Raw genomic sequence first — 23,645 nt, 5'->3', positions numbered from 1 at the left:
GCAGATAATGCTGGAGGACTGTTAGGGGCCAAGTGGAACAAGTATAAATAAGAGCTAGGAAAACAAAGATAAGAAGACTGATTCCAATTTAATGGTTTAACTTAAATTAAACCATTAGATGAAATACATTTTTAAATGGGTTGAATGTTGACTATTAGGGTAACAATTATCATTCAAGATAAAGGGTTAATAATATGACAAAGTTGATGTTAGAGTTATTTATAGTAAACTATGCCAATGTTAAATAAATTCTTGTTGAATCTTGTTTGGAATTCATAGGGGTTTGGACGTTAAGCAGATGTCCATCAGGCTTTGCTGTGAATCTCTCCTGAGTTCCGGAACATAGCAACCAATTCCCTATTTGTTATGAACCTCCCACCAGCCGATTCTGATTCTGGTTTGTCAGCACAGGGACCTCCCACCAGCCGATTCTTATTTGTCAGCACAGGGACCTGCAGTTGACTGCTCAGAGGGTGCAATGTTGTGGGTTGGTTATTTTAAAAGTATGCAGGAGTTGATGCAGATGCTGGATTGTCCCTGTGATTGCTGTAGGTCATCATGTACCTGGTTCCTTTTACAGTATCCTTCTCATTGAGGTAAAGATCCTGGTGATTGTGAGCATAGGAACTCTGATTGTGGCTTTTCTTGGTGTGAAAGTATTCCCCCTGCCAGCACTGTTCTCTGTAGTACTGTAGAGAAGGAACTCGGGTGGTTCACCTGGACTTTAGTTTCCACTGCTGCAGGTTGTGAATTGCATGTCTTAATTTCCTCTGTTGACTATGTCTGATGAAAGTTCCTGCCAGTTTCCAAAAATGCCCTTTCATTCTCCAGTTGTGATCATGGGTCAGGCTGGGTGCTAGTTAAGACTGGGGCATTCTTTTCCTGTTGCCTAGACTCAGGTAATTTTCCTCCTTAATTGATCTTCCTTTGGTTATCTTTGCAGCTGTCTTCCACTTAAGTTTCCTGGGATATTCAGGGAAATTATCTTATCTTACTTACTAGCCTTACATTTGCAGTTATCACTATCCAGGAATTGGGTCTCTATGTCACTGGATATTCAGGCAGATTCCCTCTGGTACAGCCCAGAGATCCCGGGGACAGCCCCGAGCCTTCCCAAGGTGCCTTCCTCCAGTGTCAGTGGTCAAGGTTGTTGTGGTCCTGGTGAATCAGCTTTCCTCTGCTGGGACCTAAGCTGCTTTGTTGGTTGTCTTTCTGAGTTGAATGGACACTGCTCAGAGATTTCTGCTCTTGCCTGGATTGCAGATGCTGAGCCGAACAAATGGGTTTGATGCATTTCCTGGCACAGGTTCACTCCACCCAACTCCCTTTGTTGGTGGGGAGCTGGGAGGGATTCAGCGATTTTTGGCTAATAGTGGTCCTTCTAGAAATTCTTTCTACCCAGGATCTTAAGGTACCACTGCAAGCGATTTCCTTTTGATTTAACTTGCAGCTGTCTGGGCATGGGAAGACACATTGTTGATTTGAGAGGGTGACTAGTCTGCTGAGTGTTTCACCAAGTGGCTGGCTCAGCTTTGTTTTCTTGATTTGCTTTTTAGTTGTTTGTTCTGTTTGAAGGACCCTGCTGTTCCTGTCAAGCTTTAAATTTTGTCCGCCTTTTCAAATGTTTTTAAGTGTATGAGCTTAAGAGTTTTCTGCTCCCCTTTTCTTTGTTACTCCACCCCCATTCTCCTACCCTGGTTCAGGTTCCTGGTTAGGGGATTCAGTGCTTATTTTCCACTCTGGTAACCTATCTTCAAGTCTCTCCAGGTCTTGGACTTTATAGAGTCTTAGAGCATTTATTTTGTCATCCACCTCTCTATTCTACTTTTCCTTTTCTGTCTCCTTTCTGTGTTGTGAGGAGATTGGAACTTGCTGCCTAGCTCCCTTCCACTATCTGTTTTATTTCCATTTATTTTTAGAGTTAGGTAATAACTAACTTCTGCCATTTTCTCATTTCTTTTTCTTTCCTTTTGCAATTGTGTTTTTGTTCCTCCTTTCCTTTTTTTGGTTCATTTTGTGTGTGTGTGTGTGTGTGTGTGTGTGTGTGTGTGTGTGTATTTTGTTGATCTTTTCTTTGTGATTACCATGGGTATTACATTTACTATCCTAAATGTACTGAAATCTAGTTTGAATTGATACCAGTAGTTTGTAATACCTTATAAAAACCCTGGTCTTTTACTGTTCTTTCTCTACACTTTGTTACTGTTGTCACAAATTACCTCTTTATATATTATCATGTGCTTAGTAATATAGATATATACATGTTAAAAATTATTTATCTTTGAAATAAAGTTCAAAATAAAAATTTGAGTTACAAACAAATAATTGATATTTTATGCTCACTATGTATTTACCTTTGCTGAAAATCTTTATTTCTTCATATGGCTTTCAGTTACTGTCTTTTGTATCCTTTCACTTCAATATGAAGAACTTCCATTAGCATGTTTTCTAGGATAGATCTAGTGCTAATGACCTCCCTTACCTATTTGGATTGAGTAGTCTTGGTATCCTTGTGAAAAATAATTTTACCAAATATAAAAGGAATTAATTCTAGACTCTATTCTGTTGGTCAATATATCTGTATTCTAGTATCCCATTGTTTTTATTCCTATGGCTTTGTCATATGGTTTGAAATGAAGAAATAGAGTCCTCCAACATTGTTATTTTTTTTCAAAATTGTGTTGGGTGTTTAGGGTTCCTTAATATTCTGTATGGTTATTGATAAAAGTTTGTAATTTTCAATGTATAAGTCTTTTACCTCCTTAGTTATATTTATTTGAAGCATTCTTTTGATTTGATTGAAATCAATTCATTTTCTTAATTTTCTTTTCTGTTATTGTTGGTGTGTAGAAATGTAACTAATTTTTGCCATTTGATTTTGTGATCAGCAACTTTCCCAATTTTTTTGTTATTAGTTTTAACAGTTTTGAATTTCTTTTAATGAATCTTAGGATTTTTTATATGTTGCATCATACAATCTGTGAAAAGAATATTTTTACTGCTTTCTTTCCAATTAGAGTGACTTTTATTTATTTATTTTTGTTGCCTAATTGGCCTGGCTTGCAGGGATAGTTTTTGAAACCAATCTTTGAGGTTTCTTCTTACTCCAGGAAGACTCCACTGTTTTTTTTTTTTTTTTTCCTAGTTCTGTGTGGTAAATTAAATGCCCTACAGTGTGTCTTTTTAATGTTACAGAGATATCAATTTCCTCTTTGTTTTTTACCCTCAAATTCAATTATTTTGAGGCACTGTGATTGATATTTAATATCTCCAAACTCAGTTTCAAGCAAAGTCAGCCTAATAGGAAGGAACTTCTTATCTCTTTGTTCTTGTTGCCTGCTTCTACTCCTGGAGGAAATATCTCTACCAACATTTTGGACAGTAGGGTAAGAAAAATGACTCCTTTACTTCAAGTGTTACCTTTAGGAGCATGGTGTTTATTGGGGTGGTACCTTTCTGTCTTCTTGGCTTTCCTCTTACTATGAGGGACTTCCTACCTCTGAGTGATCTGATATGAGTGTGGTTGATGCCAGTGGTCTGGTATTTTTTTGTCTATTACTAGGAGAAGATCTTCTGTTCTATGAGTAGTGACTGGTTGGGTAGGAGGTCAGAAACTTAGGGAGGAAGATTATAAATGTAGTAACCTCACTCACTTGTGGAAATGCATTTGTTCTTGGATATGTTTCTATTAAATAAACTAGAAGTTCGGTGGTTGTGAATAGATTCCGCATCAAATGTCAGAGATTTCCACTGCTCTTAATGAACATTTTTAAGTTTTCATAAATTGATATTCCTTTATATACTATATGTCCTTAGGACAATTCGCAGTGACTTAAAATATTCGTTTTTCTGAAATTTTTAACAGTTATGCTTTTTTTCTCTAGGTTATACATTTTTTTAAAGAGAGAGAGAAAGAGAATTTTAATATTTATTTTTTTTTAGTTTTCGGTGGACAACATCTTTGTTTGTATGTGGTGCTGAGGATGGATCGAACCTGGGCTGCACGCATACCAGGCAAGCGCGCTACCGCTTGAACCACATCCCCAGCCCCAAGGTTATACATTTTGAAGCTACATCATTTTGGAAGTAGAACCTTGACACATGTGTTTTATTTTTTTTTCAAGTGAAATAAAAGCAATATAACCTTTTTACTTAATCTTAGATGTTTAATGATTTATCTGGTCTGTATGTTCCAAATATTTAAATTAAAGAAATTTTCTTATAATTTTCAAACTTTGGGGGTAGTAGTCAAGATGAAAGGGAGTTGAATAAACGGGGATTATTACTTAAAAATCTCATTACTTTTTCCATGAGGAGAAGTGAAGACTTTAAATGTAGGAAAACTAATTTGTAGAGGAGATATCTTTGTATTATGTTAATTTGAATGGTCTGAATTGGAGTGATTCATGACTTGTTAAAACCCCCAAAGTTATAGTCAAATGTGAATGGGTAGTTGGCAAGAGGCATTTATGTAATTATTAGATATTGCTACTGCTATTGTATTCTTTGGTCCTGAATAATATAAGTGATAATATATAAAGTCTATAGGTTTCACCTTTATTCAATAGAAAAGTGGTTTTATCTATTGTTAGAGCTGGTTAAAAGAAGTCACTGGGTTTCGAGTGTTGCTGTATTCCTCAAAGGCCTTCTAATTCGTTAGAGGATTGTGTTCTACAGTGCTGTTTACTGTGTGGTTTAAACTTGTTCCACAAGACCGAGATGCCGTTGTATTTCTAAATTATTTTAGGTTTACAAAAAGGGGCCATTTGTTGTAATAGTGGGTTCTGAGAATTTAAGAGAAAGCATTCTATCAGATATAGTCACCTAATTATTCTCTCTCATGGAAAGTCACCAAAGGAAAATAAAAGCCAGAGATTCACTGGAACTGATGATGGATCTTAAACCAGAAATTAAGTTACCATTCATGCTTAAGAAATATTTCAGAAAACAGGACCTTGAGCAAGACTTACTCATCTAGGTAGCTTTAATCTCCACAGGTAGGGTAGAAACAAGTATTCCTTGATACTCAGGTTACCTATTTAACAATGAGACATATTTAATTCTGTCCACACCCTCTCTGAGTTACAACACTAAAATGTCAAATTAAAAAAAAATTCCAAAAGAAAATAAAATAAAAACCAAACAAATAAGTACTGTATTAGGTTGTTACAACAGGAAGAACTGCAATGGGAGTGTCTTCTCAAACTTGGGGAAGAATGGCATTTTATGGGGAAAAGGCAAAAAATGACAGTTCCTGCTATAAGTTTAGTGAAGTTTGGTTTAGGCTGATGTTGCAGTAAGTTATTTTTCTTGTATTAGGCCTTACATCTTACGAAATTATTGACTGGAAGAAATTTGGAGGAAGTGTGTTACTCTTTTGATATGAGGGAACAGGGCCTAGAGGTATTAGTATAAATCCAGAGAAGATAATGTTACGATTCTCCACATTTAATAAGGATTTATTGAATATATCCATTCATTATGTGTCTGGTATTGAAAAGCAACTAAGAAACAGTATAAAAATTTCAGCTTTTATGGAACTTATATTCTAAACAACAAGTGGTCTAAAATAAACACATAAACAAAATGGCAAGCTTTGTCATATACTAATATTTGTAATGAAGAGAAATATGGAAATATGGAAGGTGTTTTGGGGTCTATGTCAAAAAGGTTTCAGTTTAATCAGAATAGTATTATGGCCTTAATTTAATAGACTAGCTTTCTCCCAAGGATTTAGAAAGACACTTCCATCTTCTATCAAATTTCAGTATATATTATTTGGTCTGGTTGTATAGTCTGTTTTATGTTTATTTAGTCTGTATGCTTATTCTTGTTATAGCAATAAATTTGGCAAAGATTTTTAAAAACTTTTATCTAGTGTTCACTTTGTTGATCCTCCTTTAGAAGTTTAGATTTTCTTTGAGTTCATCTTGAGTGGGAATATGTTAATATCCCTTTCTTTCCCCATGGTATTAATTTGTCCCTTTTAGGCAATGTTGAGGTTCCTGGCACTCTAGGGTACTTTTCCATTGTCTGGGGACTCCTTTCCCTCTCTGTTATTTGACATAATTCAGAATAAATCCTGATACAGGTAGCTTTGCCTAGAAGCTGTGTGTGGTGGTTTAAAATTTTTCTTCTATGTCTCTAGGACACAGTCACAGAATTTTTTTTAAATTTGTTTTTGAGTGTAAGAACCATTTCTGTAGTTCCCATTTTTATTTATAAGTCTGAATTCTTCCATGCCAAACACGTTACTTCATTTAGTCCTAATCACATTGAGCCACCTCTAAAATGTAAGAAGGGCATAGAGAGAAAGGCATTTTCTTAGCTCTTGCTATTCCGTATGAGGACTAATAGTAGTTTCTTTTATTTTTCAGTGTTTTAAGCTTTTCTTCTCCCTTAAGAACCACAACTCCCCCACCCAAACAAATCTACTTACATACTTTCCTCCACCCTTCTTCCTTCCTCCCTTTCTTTCTTCCTCCATTTATCTACCTACTTATGTATCTGTCATTTCATTTTTGTGAATAAATGGGAGTTTCTAGTGCTTAACCTAAAGCCTGTTGCTTACTTTTGAAAATAATGATTGGATGATTTGTCTGTTGGCATACTATATTTAGAAATAAACTTTAAGTTATTCTTCATAACAATGAAATTAATTTATATATTAAAAATCAAGTTTTGAAATTGTTTCAAAATGTAGAAAAGATTTAAGAGAATGATCAGATGGAAATGGTCAAATTTGAAGAAATTCAGGTGAAATTTTACCATAAATCAGGAGAACAACATGGTCTGAGTCTCAGACATTAGAACATGATTTTGTTTTCTTTGTTGTCCTATCCTTTTTTCTCTGAGTATATTTGTGTATACATTTAAAACAAGGAAACAAAAAAATAAGGAGACGACTACCATTTTTGACTAATTTTAAAATAATTTAAGTTCATTTTTCCTTTAATAAACTTCTTCATTAAATAATATATTATAATTTTAATAACTAAATATTCAGTTTCTTAAGTTTTTGTTTCAAATTCTTAATCTTCATATCAAGAAGGTAAGTTACAGTGTTTCTTTCTGAAGAAAAATCCGACTAGTGTAACAGTTGTGTTAATTTTCTGTCATTTTGTAGTATAAATATAAAAAATGTTGTTACATTGCATGTTTATTTTATTTGATTATAAGTGCTTTAATTTTAGGCCTTTGAAGAAAATTTAATTGAAGCAAAGAAAGAAATTGAAGTATCACAGAGTAAATATAATGCTCTATCAATACAGTTGAATAATAAACAGACTGAACTTCTTCAAAAGGATATGGATATTACCCTGGTCAGGCAAGTATATTCTGTTTTCAATTTAACATTATTGAAATGCCATTAGTCATTTGGTATGATATCATTTATGCTTACTATGAACACCCATAAAAATGACAAAATACGTCTTCTATAGGTACATGTGTTTCTGCATTGAAAAACTGGAATTATGTACACTAAACTGGGAATAATTTTGTAGGAGAATAAGTAGGGCTCACAGGATTAAGAATGCATAGGCAAGGAGTACCCTTACTTCGGTTTTTAAGGACCATGCATTTTTTCATTGTTTATTCAAGTTCCTGGCCTTGTATTAAATGATAATCATTGTTATAATCAACAATAATAAATGAGAAACAGAATTTTTAATTTTTATTTTATCATGTCCTATATAGTTCTACTTCGTGAAATATTCTTTCTACATCAACATTTTTAATTTTTTAGTACTACACATAAAGTGGAAACACTTGAAAAGGTAAACATGCTATACTTGTTTTTTTAAAGTGTTTTGAAACATGTTAATTCTACCTGTTTCTTTACTTCATAATTGCCTTGCCTAGAAAATAGTGTCAGACTATAGATCAGGACAGGATTTTTGCTTGGTTAACAGACCATCGAATGACACTGAAGGTTTGTTTATAATGGTAAATGATAAAGTTAATTGTTTAAATAAAAAGTTTTTATATGAGATGGTGAAAGTGACTACCATTCTGGTATATATTTGGATAGAGTTATTCTTTCAGTAACTTTAAGTTGTGAATTTTCTTTCATTTTAGTGGGCATTGATAAGAAGGTTAAGTTAGTTAGTGCTGTATGCTGGTACTTTTTATAGTTCCATTCGGTGAAATACAGTTTTGTACATTTAAGTATACTGTTATGTTGTTTATGACATACAAACATGAGCTGTGTGCTATATTCAAGACACACAAAGCCAGGATTGTGGAAAAATGTCCTAGGCACTCCCTTATTTGGATATGCTTTTTTGATAAACAATGAGGATGACTTAGTTCTATTTCTATATGGATTGATTTTGGGGGGATTCATAATTATTTATATATTTTATTGAATATTTAATTCATGTTATTTTTTGTATTATGAGTTATTGTAGTGAACTACCTCAAGTATATTTTATTCAAAGTTAAAGTATATAAGTCTATATGCTCATATAATAATTACTTATCTCTAATACATACTGAATATCTAAACATGTTTACTGAGAAGTTGGGTATAAAAATATTAGCCAGTTGTCTAAACAAAACTTGGCTTAATAGGTAATGATTTGATAATTGAGGTGAAAATTTTGTTGGAAATTGGTTGTGAATCTGACCAAAAAGTAAGTCTTGATGATATAGTCCTAATTTTGGTTTAGAAAATGCTTAAGTCAGAATCCTGAAATTGAATTCAGTTGGATTGCTACTTTTCCTAGGCATTTAGCAAAAGCCAGTGTAAATTACCTCTGGAGGATGAACAGAACAATTCGGATCCTAAATTTTATCTATAGTTTTGCAAAATAATGGGTATCATGTAGTCATAAGTAACAAGTATGCAGTAAGGAAAGAGTAAATATTCAAAGATATAGGAACTAAAACCAAAGAAAAAATTTCGACCTAATTATTTGTCAAAAATATAAATTTATATAGAAAATTTCATTATATATATATATATATATATATATATTGTTTAAATTAATGAGTTTTGCATGTTTGGTAGATACAAGGTTAGTGTTTAAAATTCAATTGCATTTTTATACTAGCAAAACAATTAGGAAATTAATTTAAAATTAATTCAGTTTATAATATATCTAAAAATATGAACAGTAAATATAATTAAAGACGTAAATGATCCCTATAAAGAGAACTATAACGTTATTGAGAGAAATAAAAGGTCCAATATCTGTGCAGAGATATACCAAGTTTATGGTTTGGAAGACTCATTATGATGATGATATCTGTTCTCTCCAGATATCAGATTCAGAATAATACCAACCATAGATTATCAAGGACATGATACTATTACCACCCTTAGGCCAGAAGAAAAGAAATTGTTGCCATATTGCACTGAGAAGTAGATTCTTGTGTGAGAGATTAATTCTTTGTCAAATGAATAGCTGGCAGAGGTTCTTTCAGGCTATCCCTTTATTCTGTTTTTTTTTTCCCTTTACTTGCAGAGGGTTTATAATTTTGATGTAATTCCATTTGTGAATTTTAGCTATTTCCTGAGCTATTGAAGTCCTATTCAAGAAATTGTTGCTTATATGTTCTTATATGTTTTCCTCTAGTAGTTTGAGGTTTTTAGCATGAGGTCTTTGATCCATTTTGAGATTATTATTTTTTTTTATACAGGGAGAGAGATAGGGATCTGATTTCAATCTTCCACATGTCAGTATCCAGTTTCCTCAGCACTATTTGTGGGAGACACTGTCTTTTCTTCAACATATGCTTTTGGCTCCTTTGTCAAGAATCAGGTGACTGTAGGTGCATAGGTTTATTCCTGATTTCTCTATTTTATTCCATTGATCTGTGGGTTTATTTTCATGCTAGTACCATACTGTCTTTGTTACAATGGCACTATAGTATATTTTGAGTTTGGAAATTGTGATGCCTCCAGCATTTTTCTTTCTCTCAGAATTGTTTCATCAATTTGGGGTCTTTTACGCTTACATATGGGTTTTAGGATTTTTTTCTATTCCTGGGAAGAATGCTAACGGCATTTTGATGTGGATTGCATATATTCTATAGTAATAGTGAGGCCATTTTAACAATATTAATTCTTTCAGTCAATGAATATAGAATGTCTTTCTGTCTTCTAGTATATTCTTTTAGTAGTAAGGCCATTTTAACAATATTAATTCTTTCAGTCAATGAATATAGAATGTCTTTCTGTCTTCTAGTATATTCTTCACTTTCTTTCCTAAGTGTTTTATGCTTTTCATTGTAAAGGTATTTCACCTCTTTGGTTAAGTTTATTTCTTGGTATTTTCTTTATTTTTGTGAATGACATTGTTCTCCTGAGTTTATTGTTGATGTATAGGAAAGCTACAGATTTTTGTAGATTTATTTTGTATCCTGCTACTTTGCTGTGTTTATGTATCAGTTCTAAGAGACTTTGACTAATTACTAAGGATTTTCTAGGCATATAATTTTTTTTTAGTTAACTTCTACATCACTGTGACCAAAATACCTAACAAGAACAACTTATAGAAAGAGATTCACATTATTAGAAGTCTAAGTCCATAGATAACCATCTCTATTTTTCATGGTTCCAGGTGAGGCTGTTTAGCTCATTTCAGGGTCAGGAAGAAGGGTGGTAGGGATAAGGGGCCACAGGGGAGATATAACCTTCTAAGGCACAAACCCAGTGACCCATCTCCTTCAGCCATGCCCACCTTTCTACAGTTATAATCCTGTCAGTCCATTTGTAGTAGGATGGACTGATAAAGTTATAGCTCTCATATCCCTTAATTTTACTTGACTATTCCTGCTTTACATGGACATTTTGGGGACACCTTACATTTAAACCATACCAAGAATAATTATGGTCTGCAAATGGGGGTGATTTGACTTCCTCTCTTATTATTTGTATCTATTTATTTCCCTTGCCAGATTGCTCTGGTTGGTTTCTAGTACTATAATTAATAAAAGTGGTAAGCATGAATACACTTGTTTTGTTCCTTAGTTTAAATGAAATGCTTTCAATTTTGTCCCATTCAGTCTGATGTTGGCTATGGATTGTTCTTATGTACCATTTATTATGTTGAGGTAGAATTCTTCTATGGCTATATTTTTTTCTTTTTTACCAGATATTGAACCTAGGAGCACTTAATCACTGGGCTACATCCCCAGCCCTTTTTATATATATATTTTTATTTTGAGACAGAGCCTCACTCAATTGCTTAGGAGTTTCCCTAAGTTGTTGAAGCTGGCTTTGAATTCTAAATCCTCCTAACTCAGCCTCGAAAGCTACTGAGATTACAAGTGTGTACCACCACACTTGACTGTTTTTTTTTTTTTAATCATGAAGGGATGTTGAATTTTATTGAAGGTATTTTTGCGCACTTATTCAGATGATTATGTGATTTCTATCTTTGATTCTATTTATGTCATATATTACATTTATTTATTTGCATATATTGAAAAAACCTTTCATTCCCTGGATTGAAACCAACTTGATTATGGTGTATGATTTTTTTAAATGTGATGTTGAATTTGATTTTCACTATCTTATTGAGGATTTTGTATCTGTGCTCATCAAGGATATGGGTCTATGATTTTCTTTATTTGTTATGTCCATATCAAGTTTTGGTAACAGAATAATGCTAGCTTTGTAGAGTGAGTTTGGAAGAGTTCCTTCCCTTCCTATTTCATAAAATAATTTAAGGAACATTGATATTCGTTCTTCAAAGATCTGGTAAAATTCATCTGTGAATCCATCTGGTCTTGGCTTCTTCATTGGGAGATTTTTACTATTGCTTTAATTATATTAATTGTTATGGAGCTATTAAGGCTTTTTATATCATCTTTGTTCATGTTTCATAATATCTGTTGTTCTTTTTTCTTTTCTAATTTTATTAATTTGGGTTGTCTCTTTCTTTCTTTTCGTTTGCCTAAGGGTTTATCAATGTCATTTATCTTTTCAAAGAACTAACTCTTTGTTTCATTGATTCCTTGTATTGCCCTTTTACTCTCTATTGCATTAATTTCAGCTCTGAACTTTATCACTTCTTTTTTCTTATTGATTTTTGATTCGTTTTTTCCTTGTTTTTCTCAGGCCTTTGAACCTAAAATAATTCATTTTATTTTCCATAGTTTTGATTTTGCTTATAACTGCTCTCATTATGGATTTTAATGCCATGATGGCATCTTTTTTTTCTTTTTAACTATCCTTCTTTATGTTGTCCTTTTCATTCCACACATTCAACAGATGGATGTTTTCAGATATCCTAGAAAATAGAACCTCAGTTAGGAATTAAGTATCCATTATTTACTTGGGAGCTTCAGTTACCATCAAAGTGATTGAAAGAGTAAGAATTTTAGGCATGAAAAGATAAAAAGTAAACATGATGCATTATTTTGTTGTCTACTTTTTATTGATGAGCTCAGGTGTACTGAATTAGCCACCCAGCTTGATTCTGTAGAGAGAAACTAGGCCCTAGAGCAGTATGTCAGATGGAAGAAGATAATTTATCTGACCACTGGTTCCTTTTGTGTTTCATCTTCCATTGGTCAGAGTTCACTCATACCAAGGCCTGATAGCATTTTATCAGAGTCTGAAACTTGTATAAAGAGACTAAGCGTGCAGCATACTGTTTATCCTCAAGTGATGAGCCACATTAATTGTGTAAATTTCGCAAGCAAGAATGGTAATTCATAGGTTGAGGCAGAAAATGGGAAAGTCTAAGAACTAGGTGAAGTGAAAGCAAATAGATACATAATATGTGTCTGATAAACCAAATATTTAATAAGAGAGAGGAAAACTATCTTAAGTACTTGGTAGCAATGAGAAAGATTCCCTGCTCTCAGACATGCCCTTACATTTTGACATCTAACTGATGTTTCAGATAGATGTAATGACTTTTTTTTCCCCATATTTTTTTCTAATTTCTTCAGTTGTTCCTCCCCAGGACTATACTTTTCCTTTGATTATGCACAATTAGTTTTTCTTAATATTAATTACCCATCTGTACTATTTGCTTTTTTAAATTTGTTTTCAAATGAGGAGAGATCTAGACAAATTCATTGTTTTCAAGTGGTCCAGATGTATGAGTTTTGTAAAACTTGTTTGTTGCCTCCTTTGATACTAATCAAATTCTAATTTTTATATTTCCGCATCAGTGTGCCCTCATCCTATCTATATTCCATAGGGTGGCATAGGGATTAAAAGAAATATATACATAAATTATGCTTCTATTCTACTTACTGAGAGTATGCCCAGAAAATTGCATGAGTTATGAGATGAAAATATAGTCTTCCTTCAGTTGAGTTATTAATCCTCAAATGCCTCATAATAGTACAAGCATCTTCCTATTCTTTAGTATGTTTCTTATGATTAAAGATACATATGTTTTGTTGCACTTGGTCTGTAATGTAAATAAATCTAACCCTACTGATTCCGAACCTCTAAGAAATAGTAAATATTTTCTAACATTGGAGCAGAAATGAATTTTGTCTTTTACATTATATTGAAAGATGATGTCCTTTACCTTCATCATGTCTTTTGTCCAAATGCATTTAGTTAGTTCTCCTCCTTAACATATATCTTCACTATTCTCTGATAGATGTTCTATTGCTTATATCCTTTGGTCATTTTTTCCAGTTTTATTCATGGATAATGGCAGTATGTAGCATGGATTATTGCTGTGAGTTTCTTTTCCTCTCCTCTTGAATCACATTCCCTGGGAGGATCGTGCCATTATTGGTTTTCTTCTCCCCATATTTGGACTATTATTTTGTGCAAGTGACTATTTTTGAATAGTTGCAAAAGATGGTTTATGCAAATATGTATGGGAACAGGGGATGTGGTTGTGGTTAGAGAATATTAAATGTCCTAAACACCTAAAAAGTAGAGCTTATTTCTCCTGTATTATTTTCTACCCATTTTCAACAACTGTCTGAGGATTTATTTTGTTCATTTAAGATTTTTTTATGTAAATGAATCACCAGTTTGAAGCTATAGGCACAGAGAAAAATACCATGTAAAAAATAACAGTCTCTATACAGAGAAATCCTTGAACAAAATTCAGCATCTATTCATGATAAAGACACTGAATGAACAAGGGATAAAAGGAACATACCTCAGCATCAAACCCCAAACCCACCTCATATTGAAAAGCTGAAAACATATGAGTAAAAACTGAAAACATTTTCTTTAAAACCCAGAACAAGAGAAAACTGTTCACCTCCTATTCAATATAGTACCAGAAATTCTAGCCAGGGTAATCAGGCAAGAGAAGGAAATAATAGAGACACAAATGAGAAAGGAATAAGTCAAAATTTCATTGTTTTGGAAAATATGATCCTGTACCTAGAAGATTCAAAAAGTTCTACCAGAAAATTGCCAGAGTTAATAAACAAATTCTATGAACTATCAGTTTACAAAATCAAAATAACTTTCTTATACACCAGTGGTAATTCTGTGAAGGTAATCAGGAAAACACTTTCTTTCATAGTAGCCTCAAAAACAAGAGAAAACAACAACAGAATCCTCAGTCTCAACAGCAGCAACAGCAAGAAAACATCTCTAGGAATAAATCTAAATAAATTTATTTAGATTTATTTAAATCTAAATAAAAAAGGAGGTAAGAAGACTTCTGCAATGAAAACTACAAAACTTTCAAGAAAGAAGTCAAAGAAGACACAAAGATTTTCAAAAGTAATATACAGATTCAATATAATCTCTATCAAATTACCTATGACATTCTTGATAGAACTGGAAAAAAAAAGTCTTAAAATTCATTTGGAAGAATGAAAGAGTCAAGTAGGCATAGCAATTCTGTGCCAATAAAAGCAATGCTACAGCCATCATAGTAGCTGGCTTGAAATTATACTACAGAGACATAATCACAAAAACTGCATGGTACTGACATAGACAGACAACAGACCAAATACACAGAATAGAAGACACAGAGAGAAACCAAGAAGATACAGTTATGTGATCCTTGACAAAGGTGTCTAAAACATACATTGAATAAAAATCAGCCTTTTAAATAATTGGTGCTGAGAAAACTGGTTATCCTTATATAAAGAATGAGAGACTAGATTTTTATCTCTCACCCTACACAAAAGTCAGCTCAAAGTGGATCAAAGGCCTCAAAATTAGACCAGAAACTATGCAACTCCTAGGAGAAAATGTAGGATTAACACTCCAACATATAGGTATAGGGCTTGACTTTCTCAAAAGGCCCCCCCGAAGCTTAGGAAATAATACCAAGAGTTAATAAATGGAGTGGCATCAAACTAAAAGCTTCCACAAGCAAAATAAACAATTAAGAATGTGAAAAGAGAACTTACATAATAGGAAAAAAATCATTGCTGGCTACTCTTCCTCCAGGATTAATATGCAGAATATATACAGAACTCAAAGAACTTAAGAACCCCCTGCATCCCCCCAAAAAACCCCTACCAATAATCCAGTTAATAAATGGACAAACAAATTAAACAGACATTTCTCAAAAGAAATACAAATGGCCAACAAATATGAAAAAATGTTCAACATTGTTAGCAATTAGCAAAATGCAAAATAAAATTACATTGAGATTCCATCTCATTGCAGTCAGAATGGCAACCATAAAGGTTACAAACAATAGGACTGGGGATATAGTTCAGTGGTAGAGTGCTTGCTTAATAGGCATGATACTGTGGGTTCAATACCCAGAGCTGAAAAAAGCAAACAAACAAAACCAAAACCAAACCAAAACAGACAGACAAACAAAAAAACCCCACAATAATAAATTCTGGAGAGCATGTGGAGAAAAAGGAACACATTTACACTGTTGGTGGGATTGTAAATTAGTTTATCCATTTTGGATATCAGTATGGAGGTTCCTCAAAAGAATAGGAATGGAACCCCTATATGCCTCAGCTATACCACTCCTCAGTATTTATCCTAAAGAATCACTGTCAGCATCGTTTAGTGATACATGCATACACATTGAGAGCAGCACAAATCATTATAGTCAAACTATGGAATCAGACTAAATACTCATCAATGAATGAAAGGATAAAGATGTGGTATGTTTTATTGAACCATAAAGAAGAATGAATTATGTCATCTGCTAGAAAATGGATGGAACTTGAAACCAAGCAAAATAGGGAAAACTCAGAAAGTCGGGAGTTGTATGTTTCTCCTCATATATGGAGTCAAACAGGAAAAAAGAAAAGAAAGATGTTGGGTGTGGGGAGGAATCTCATGAAAATTGAGGGGAGAAAATAGAGTAATATGACCAGGGGGAGGCAGGAGGAGAGGGAAAGGAGAAATACTGGGGATGATATTAGTCCAATTAAATAGTTCTATTGTGTGTATATGTATAAACTTCCAACATTGAATCCCCCATTATATAGAACTATAATGTACCAATAAAAAATGGGAAAATATAAAATGAAAATGTACCTTGTTTTCCCCTGTCTTCCTTTACACACCCTAAATCTTTACTTTATGGAAGTCCAAAGTTCTTGATGTGGCCTATGTGTACCTTTCAGCTTCCATCTTATCCTCTTGTTTTCACTTCAAGCATTAGAGTCTTTAACACACATGCTATTTATCATCTCTATAAAAAAAGAAAAATACCCCAATCTCCAAAATATATAATATAAAGTGTATTTTGATGAAATATATATCTAAAAATTTCTCTCTTCAGATTGAATACATAAAATAATTTTCAATTTTGTATGAGCTGTATCACACAGTATTAACTACCCCAGAATTCTCTGGAAATGTTTATACTGGAGATATGGTTCTCCTGGACCTTTTGTGCCATCATTACCACCACTAGTTTATTTGTCCTCCTGCTTACCAGTTTTACCTTAGTGACTTGGAAGGACTAGTTTTCCCTTGTCTTGCTTTTGTTTGTTCTGACTTTCTTGTCTCATTATCTTCTTCAAATTGGATTAGAGGAATCATAGGAATCCCAGCCAGGCCCCTGAGATTAGAAACCAGAACTGACAGTGTTGTTTAAGGAACTCTTGTTTGAAAATGAAAGCTATTTTTGGGGGGCATTTAAAAAATATATTAAATTTTTGTATAATATAAAATGGATGGTTGGGTTACTGTTTCTTCAAAACTATATGATAACTACAGTTGACAACAGTATTTACCAATTTTTGGAACTGAAGTGTTAACTTAATTTCAGTAAGAAGGTGGTTCTATGACTATATATCCAGGATTTTTATTGCTATTAAGCTATAAAAGAAAATTGATAAGTATTTGCCTTTGAAAGTTATAGTAGTTCTATCAATACTTTCTAGGTGTATGTGATAAATATTAAATACTTTATATATTATTTCTTTTATTAATAAGTTTGCCTTCAGTAAAAAATAATAGATGAAAAATAGGAAGCTGATCTATAACCTTAGATGAACACAATTATTTAACTGAGATGATTTTTATTCGTGCTTCTTTCTGTTTATTGCTTGCTTTGCACAGGAAAGAATTGCAGGAGCTGCAAAATCTTTACAAACAGAACAGTGCACATACAGCACAGCAAGCAGAGCTGATCCAGCAGCTTCAGGTTCTCAATATGGACACACAAAAAGTACTGAAAAATCAGGAAGATGCCCATACAGCTGAAAGTATATCATACCAAAAAGTATGCTTTTATTTAGTTATAAAATATAAATTTATAGATATGAACATGGGGGAATGCATTACTTTAAAAATTTTTTTTAAATTTAGCATTTTTTTAAATTTAGCATTTCTGTATTACTCCCTTTTATATGTATTTTTTCTTTTCCATATTCACAATGAAATACGTGAAGTTCAACTGGGTAATATTTAGTATTTTGTCAGTTTGTTCATGGTTATTAGAACGGAATTATTTATAATGTAGATATAGCTTTATTCCATAGCTTATTGTATTTATAAATTTCGACATATACTATGAAACTTGTAGGGGTATAACCCCTAAATTGGAGAGGATTTGGGGAGTAGAACTACTCAGTATTCTGCTATGAGAAATTAATCAAATGTTATTCTAGTTTATGATCTATGACAGACTTTTATAATAAAATTTGTACAGTATGTTATTGGCAGATCTGCACAAACACAAAGGGGAATGCTGATGAGATCTTCAGGATCAATAATTTTCAAGGATTTTTCCTCTTTATTTTGTATGTTTCTTTTAGTAGTCATTTCACTTTACTGTTGTTTCAGGAGCCCCTTAAGTAGGTGTACCCAGCTATTTAGTTAGGATAACTGAGTCAGCAGCAGTAAGTTTCAAAAAATTATTGTTTTCTCTCATATATTTTGCATAATTGGCTAAATTATTTATATGAATAGTTTATATATGGATTAACACTATGAGAGCAATGTTACTTCCTTTAATATTTGAAGCTGGTGACATTTTAAGAGTTTAACTAATAAAATCCATTTTGTTTCTACAAATTGGATCTTTTTTCTTTTAGCATGATGAAAACCTAATCTCTATAATTAACACAGAATAAGTAATTTCATTATGTAACATTAAACACGTTTTCATTTTATTATTTTGTTGTTGTTTGTTTTCTTAAACATAATTTTAAATGATGTTTTCATACAGTGGTTTTTAGTAATATTCTGTGTTGTCTTTAAGTTTTCCCAAGGACATAAATGATACTGAACGGGAGGGTAGAGCCTATCTCTCTGCTTCAGTTAAAGCAGTTCTATCTTTTTATTTTATATGATGAAGTTACCCCCTGTGCTTTTGTTTCTACACCCAGGCTCCATTGCTAAATGATTTGAAAATTTACACTTTATGCACTTTATGTAACTTAGTTTTAGTTTTTACTTTTTACTCAACATTTGTTACCATTGATAATTCTTTCTTGAAATCCTTTTTTATTTTGTTGTTGTTCATTTCCTAGCTTCCAATACACTACAGTACTGTGATTTTCTTCCTTCAGTCCTGTTACTTTTTATTTTCTTTTTTGGTCCTTCCTAGTCTTTATCTCATGTGTTAAAATGTCTCAGACCTCAGTTGTCATATCTGGTTTTCTTTTCCTGTTTAAACTTACATCCTAGATGATTTTATCCAATCACTTATGCTTTCAAAATTGTACTGTGTTCTGGGGAAAACTTGTCTACTTTGAATGTCTTCCTAAATCTTTAGGAAGGAGTATATCTACTTGCTTACTCAGTAATCTCTTTGCTTTGATGCCTAATGGACTTCTCACTCTCAACATGTTCAAAACTAACTTTTCTGCTTTGTCTTAACACATGTCCAGAATTCTATTTCCTATCAATCCTTCTGTCACCATTTTAGCCATGTCACTATCATGCATTATAACAGTAAGTTGCCACTTGTTTTCTTTACTCTGATTTCATGCCTTTGAGTGAACTCTCAACACATATCAAGATATTCTTCCTAAAACTTAGCATATCAAATGTGGTTATTCCTCTTTTCTCTCCATTGTTTTCCCAGTACATACAAAGTAAAACCCTGTGTGATGCTAAACTTTTTCTTGTGTTTATTTGCTCCAATTTAGCTATATTAACCTTATTTTTGTTCCTTGTACATACCAGGTATTTCTTCAACCTCAAGGTCTTTGAGCTTGCTTCCAGTGCCTGAACCCCTCACATCCCATTGTCAGCAAAGATACCATCTACTTACTAAATTTGAGAGACAGAACTATTATTTTCTTGCTTGTATAACTTGTTCTAACTTAAATTTTTATCTCAGTATTTTTGAATCTTTCCCACTAGTATTATGTTTTTCTCCTACAAGAAACATGAGAAATATCTAAGTGGTGGAAATGTATTGTTCTTATGAATATTATTGAGGCAGATAAAAAGACAAAAAGTACAAACTAAGATCTGCTGCTTTGAAAAATTGGCTTACTTTTCCTTTCTTTAGTCTATTTTTTGTCCTCCATTTCTCAACATTGAATTTCATTTTTCTTTTTATTTGTTCCTCATACATTACTTCTGCACTGTGTGTGCATGCATATGTTTGTAAAATTTATTGATATTTATTAACTTAATTATTACTCTGAAATTGTAGTTCTCACTATATTATTTTAATTTATTTATAGTAAATAATAATTTTCATAATGTTTGCATTAATATCCTCAAATTAACTCAATTCAGAATTCTTTTTTATTATTTATACTTTATAAATTTTGCCTGCAGTCAGGAGACATTACAATTCTTTTTTGTTTGATAGTTTAGATATAAGTAGTTACTAATAAAAACAGAATCTTTGACAATTCCATTTCCCAAAGGCAAGTATTATTAACACTTTGAATATTTACTTTCAGCTTTCAAGTAAATTTTAATGTATCTGTAAACATACTAAAAATGTCTTCTACTAGCTGAGTACATGGTTCATGCCTATAATGCCAGCTAATTGGGTGGCTAAGACAGAAGGATTGCCAGTTTGAGGCCAGCCCGGGCAACCTAGCAAGTCTCTGTCTCAAAAACACAACGTTCTGGGGATATATTCAATGGTAGAGCAACAATGGGTTCATTCCATAGTACTGCAACAACAATAACAAATTAGCAAAATATTATATTAAAAGCTATGACATATAATTATTTTGGAAATAATAATTTATTTAACAATTTTACAATATCAATTATAATTTAAAATTTTCACTATTATAATGAACTTGGAGTAAACATCTCTTTGTTATTATTAGTTCAGACTCTTAGTAATTATTAGAATGTATTGAACATAGACACAGATGCAGACACACACACACACACACACACACATATACACATGCACACACTCAAACCCACCCACTCAGGAAAGTGGTCTTTTTATGAAGAAGTTAGTAACATCATATTAACAGTGTGTAATTCACTTTTAATTGGGTCATAAATGAAAATAAAATGTTTAAATTATTAAATAAGAAGGCTCAGGGGATTGTGGAGTTTGAAGGGAACCTGTTTGCCACATGATCAGTAAATATTAAATTATTCAGTTTTAAGGAGTTGTATAGTATGGTATATATCACTTTGGGTGTATATATCACTTTGGGTGATGCAATGTTAAAAGCATAAATGCTTATCTTAATGCTTGTAGTGTCTTAAAGCTTAACAGGGATATTTCTATATGGATTTAAATATTATTCTTGTTCACTTAATTTTTACCTGAGGGGGTAAATTGGTCTGGATAGTATAATAAGAAGGAAAAATTAAGAATATAAGTGCTAGAATTAGAAATTGAAGTTTCCCCCAAAGGCTGATGTGATATGACTTGGTTGATTCCTGTGGCAGTATTGGAAGGAGGTGGAAGCTGAAGGAGATTTCACCTTTAGGAGACGGGGCCTAGTGGAAGGAAGTTTGGTTATTGTGGTTATGCTCTTGAAGGAGATATTTGGTCTTCAGCCTCTGTCTCTCAGTTTTCTTTCAGGCTATCATTAAGTGGACAGGATTCTTCTATCCATGCTGTGGTATCCTTGCCAATGGCCCAAAAGCAATTGGACTAAGCATCCATGAAAGCAATCCTTGAAACTGTGAGCCAAAATAAATCTTTCTTCCTCAATAAGTTGATTTTTCCAGGTGTTTTAATCATGTAACAACAAAGTTGACTGATACAGATTTTTGGTACTAACAAGAGGGGTCCTTGATGTGACCAATAGGCAGTGTTCAGAATCTTTTGAAATAGGTTTGCAGGAGGAGTTTGGGAAAGTTTGGAGAGCTGTGTTAGAAAAATCCTAGAGTGCTGTAAATGGGGCTTAATGGGTGACTCTGCTGGAGGCTCCAAGACCAGAATACTGATAGAAATGAGGACATTAAAGGCTATGTTGATGAGGTTCAGATGAATATGAGGACTCTATTGGGAAATGGAATACAGACTGTGCATGTTATGTTCTAGCAAATAACTTGTCCACATTTTGTTTATGCCCCGAGACTTTGTGTGAGACTGAGTTTAAAGGTGATAGACTTATTTATGTGGCAGAGGAAATTTCAAGGAGGCATAGCATTCATGCAGCAGCATAGTTATTACTGGCTGCTTTTAGCTAAGTATACAATGAAAACTGGGAGCAAAATAAGACTGAAAAAATTTGGAAAAACTTGCAGTTTGGCAAGAAAAGAAGTGCATTTACAGTTTTGGCCAAGTGAATATAGATATTAATACCCATTAAAATGAAGCCAAGTATTTTGCATCAGTACAATAACAAAGATACCTTAAGGGCATCTCAGGAATCAGCAAGAACCCACCAATTGAAGACCCAAGTGTGTAAAGGTATAAATTCCTTTTAAAGGTCTTTCATTTGAGAAGATGGCCCTGGGCATCCTGTTTATATAGGGTCACCTAGGCAATTGTTTTCCTGGGTGTTGTTTCCCCATGTTCAGCCATAAAGTCATACAGAGGCAAAGCATTTCAACCCTGGTTCAAGTAGGCTTGACTAACACCTGTTGCTGGTAGCAAATGGAGGCATTATTCCCACGATGTTAGTTTGAGCAGGTATTTAGAAAGCAAGAGTTATAGGGTCAGGGAGTCTTTCACCAAGATTTCAAAGAAAAGCATACAGAAATCAGGAAGTATATGGTAGGGTCAGAGTTCTTGCAAGCAGTCCCTGACAGGGCAGTGTGTAAAGCTGTGAGAGTGAAGCTAGAGCTTCAGTGGAGACCCAAGACAATTAGAGATGCCAAGCATGTGGAACGCCCTTTGAGGGAAGCTGCAGGCACCAAACCAAAACAGTCCAAGACCGTGGCCATGTGGGCTGCAGCTGACAAGATAATGGGATCATATCATACACTATGTGACCTAGATGCAGATATGAGACAATGGGATTTAATGTTTGCCTACTGGGTTTTAGTCTTAGTTTGATCCTTCCCCATTCTTTCCATAACCCTTTTCCTAATGTTTGGAATACAGATGTTACCCTGTGTCTTTCCTACCATTGTGTATTGGACATATGTAACTTTCTTTTTGATTTTTATGGGGACTTACAGATGAGTTTGCCTTGAGTTTCAGAGGAGACTTTGTACTTGGACTTTTCTTCAGTGCTGGCAGTGTTAAGACTCTAGGGACTAGTGGAGATGGACTGAATGCATTTTGCATTCTGAGATTGGCATGAGCTTTTGTGTCCCAGGGAAAGAATGGTATAAAGGCTCATGTAATAAAGGCTTGGTTGTCATCCTGTGGAAATATTTGTATGTGGTAGAACCTTTAGAAGATATTGAAAGAGGATACCATGGTTATTTGAACCCTAACCCCTTCCTCTCACTTTGCTTTCCTACTGGTCTGAGCTGAACAGGTTTCTTTTACTACAGACTTCCATCATGATGTACACCCTCACAACCATAGGCCCATAAGCAAATGGGCCAAGCAGCCATGGACTGAAAGTTTTGAAACTGTGAGCCAAAATAAAATTTCCTGTGTAAAATTTGATTTTCTCAGGTGTTTTGTCATAGCAATGAAGAAGCTAACAAGTGAGGAAACCTTCCATCTAGATCACAACTGTATATAAAATAAATAGTGTAAAAAATGTACTAAAAGCCAGAGAAAACCTATCTTTCCATTTACATGCATCTTTTCAGAACAGTTGGTTTTTTTTTTTTCTTGCTTTGACCAGAAGACCTAGAAAAGCAACATAGAGGAGTAAGTTTGGGATTAATGGTTTCAGAGATCTCAGTCTATAGATGTCCAATTCAATTGCTCTGGGCCACAGGAGAGGCAGAACATCAAGGCAGAAGGGTG

At 33.4% G+C, this 23,645-nt stretch overlaps 1 protein-coding gene across 4 annotated transcripts in view; it reads left to right on the top strand.

Moving 5' to 3' along the window:
• CNTLN (centlein) overlaps window positions 1–23,645 on the top strand; it is a 332,078-nt gene that overhangs the window by 86,973 nt on the left and 221,460 nt on the right. For 3 of the 4 annotated variants that reach the window (XM_081278288.1, XM_081278287.1, XM_081278289.1), the window contains exons 6-7: window positions 7,194–7,327; window positions 17,441–17,603. In XM_081278288.1, coding sequence (XP_081134414.1) covers window positions 7,194–7,327; window positions 17,441–17,603 — 297 coding nt within the window. Of the gene's footprint in view, window positions 1–7,193; window positions 7,328–17,440; window positions 17,604–21,336; window positions 21,442–23,645 lie in introns of those variants that run through there. The other variant, XM_081278290.1, reaches the window with a different exon arrangement.

Source organism: Spermophilus citellus, assembly GCF_964194105.1.
Source record: "Spermophilus citellus genome assembly, chromosome: 2".
Lineage (NCBI taxonomy): Eukaryota > Metazoa > Chordata > Mammalia > Rodentia > Sciuridae > Spermophilus > Spermophilus citellus.
Note: the sequence above shows the minus strand (reverse complement) of the source record. Positions and strands in the feature narration are given on the sequence as shown.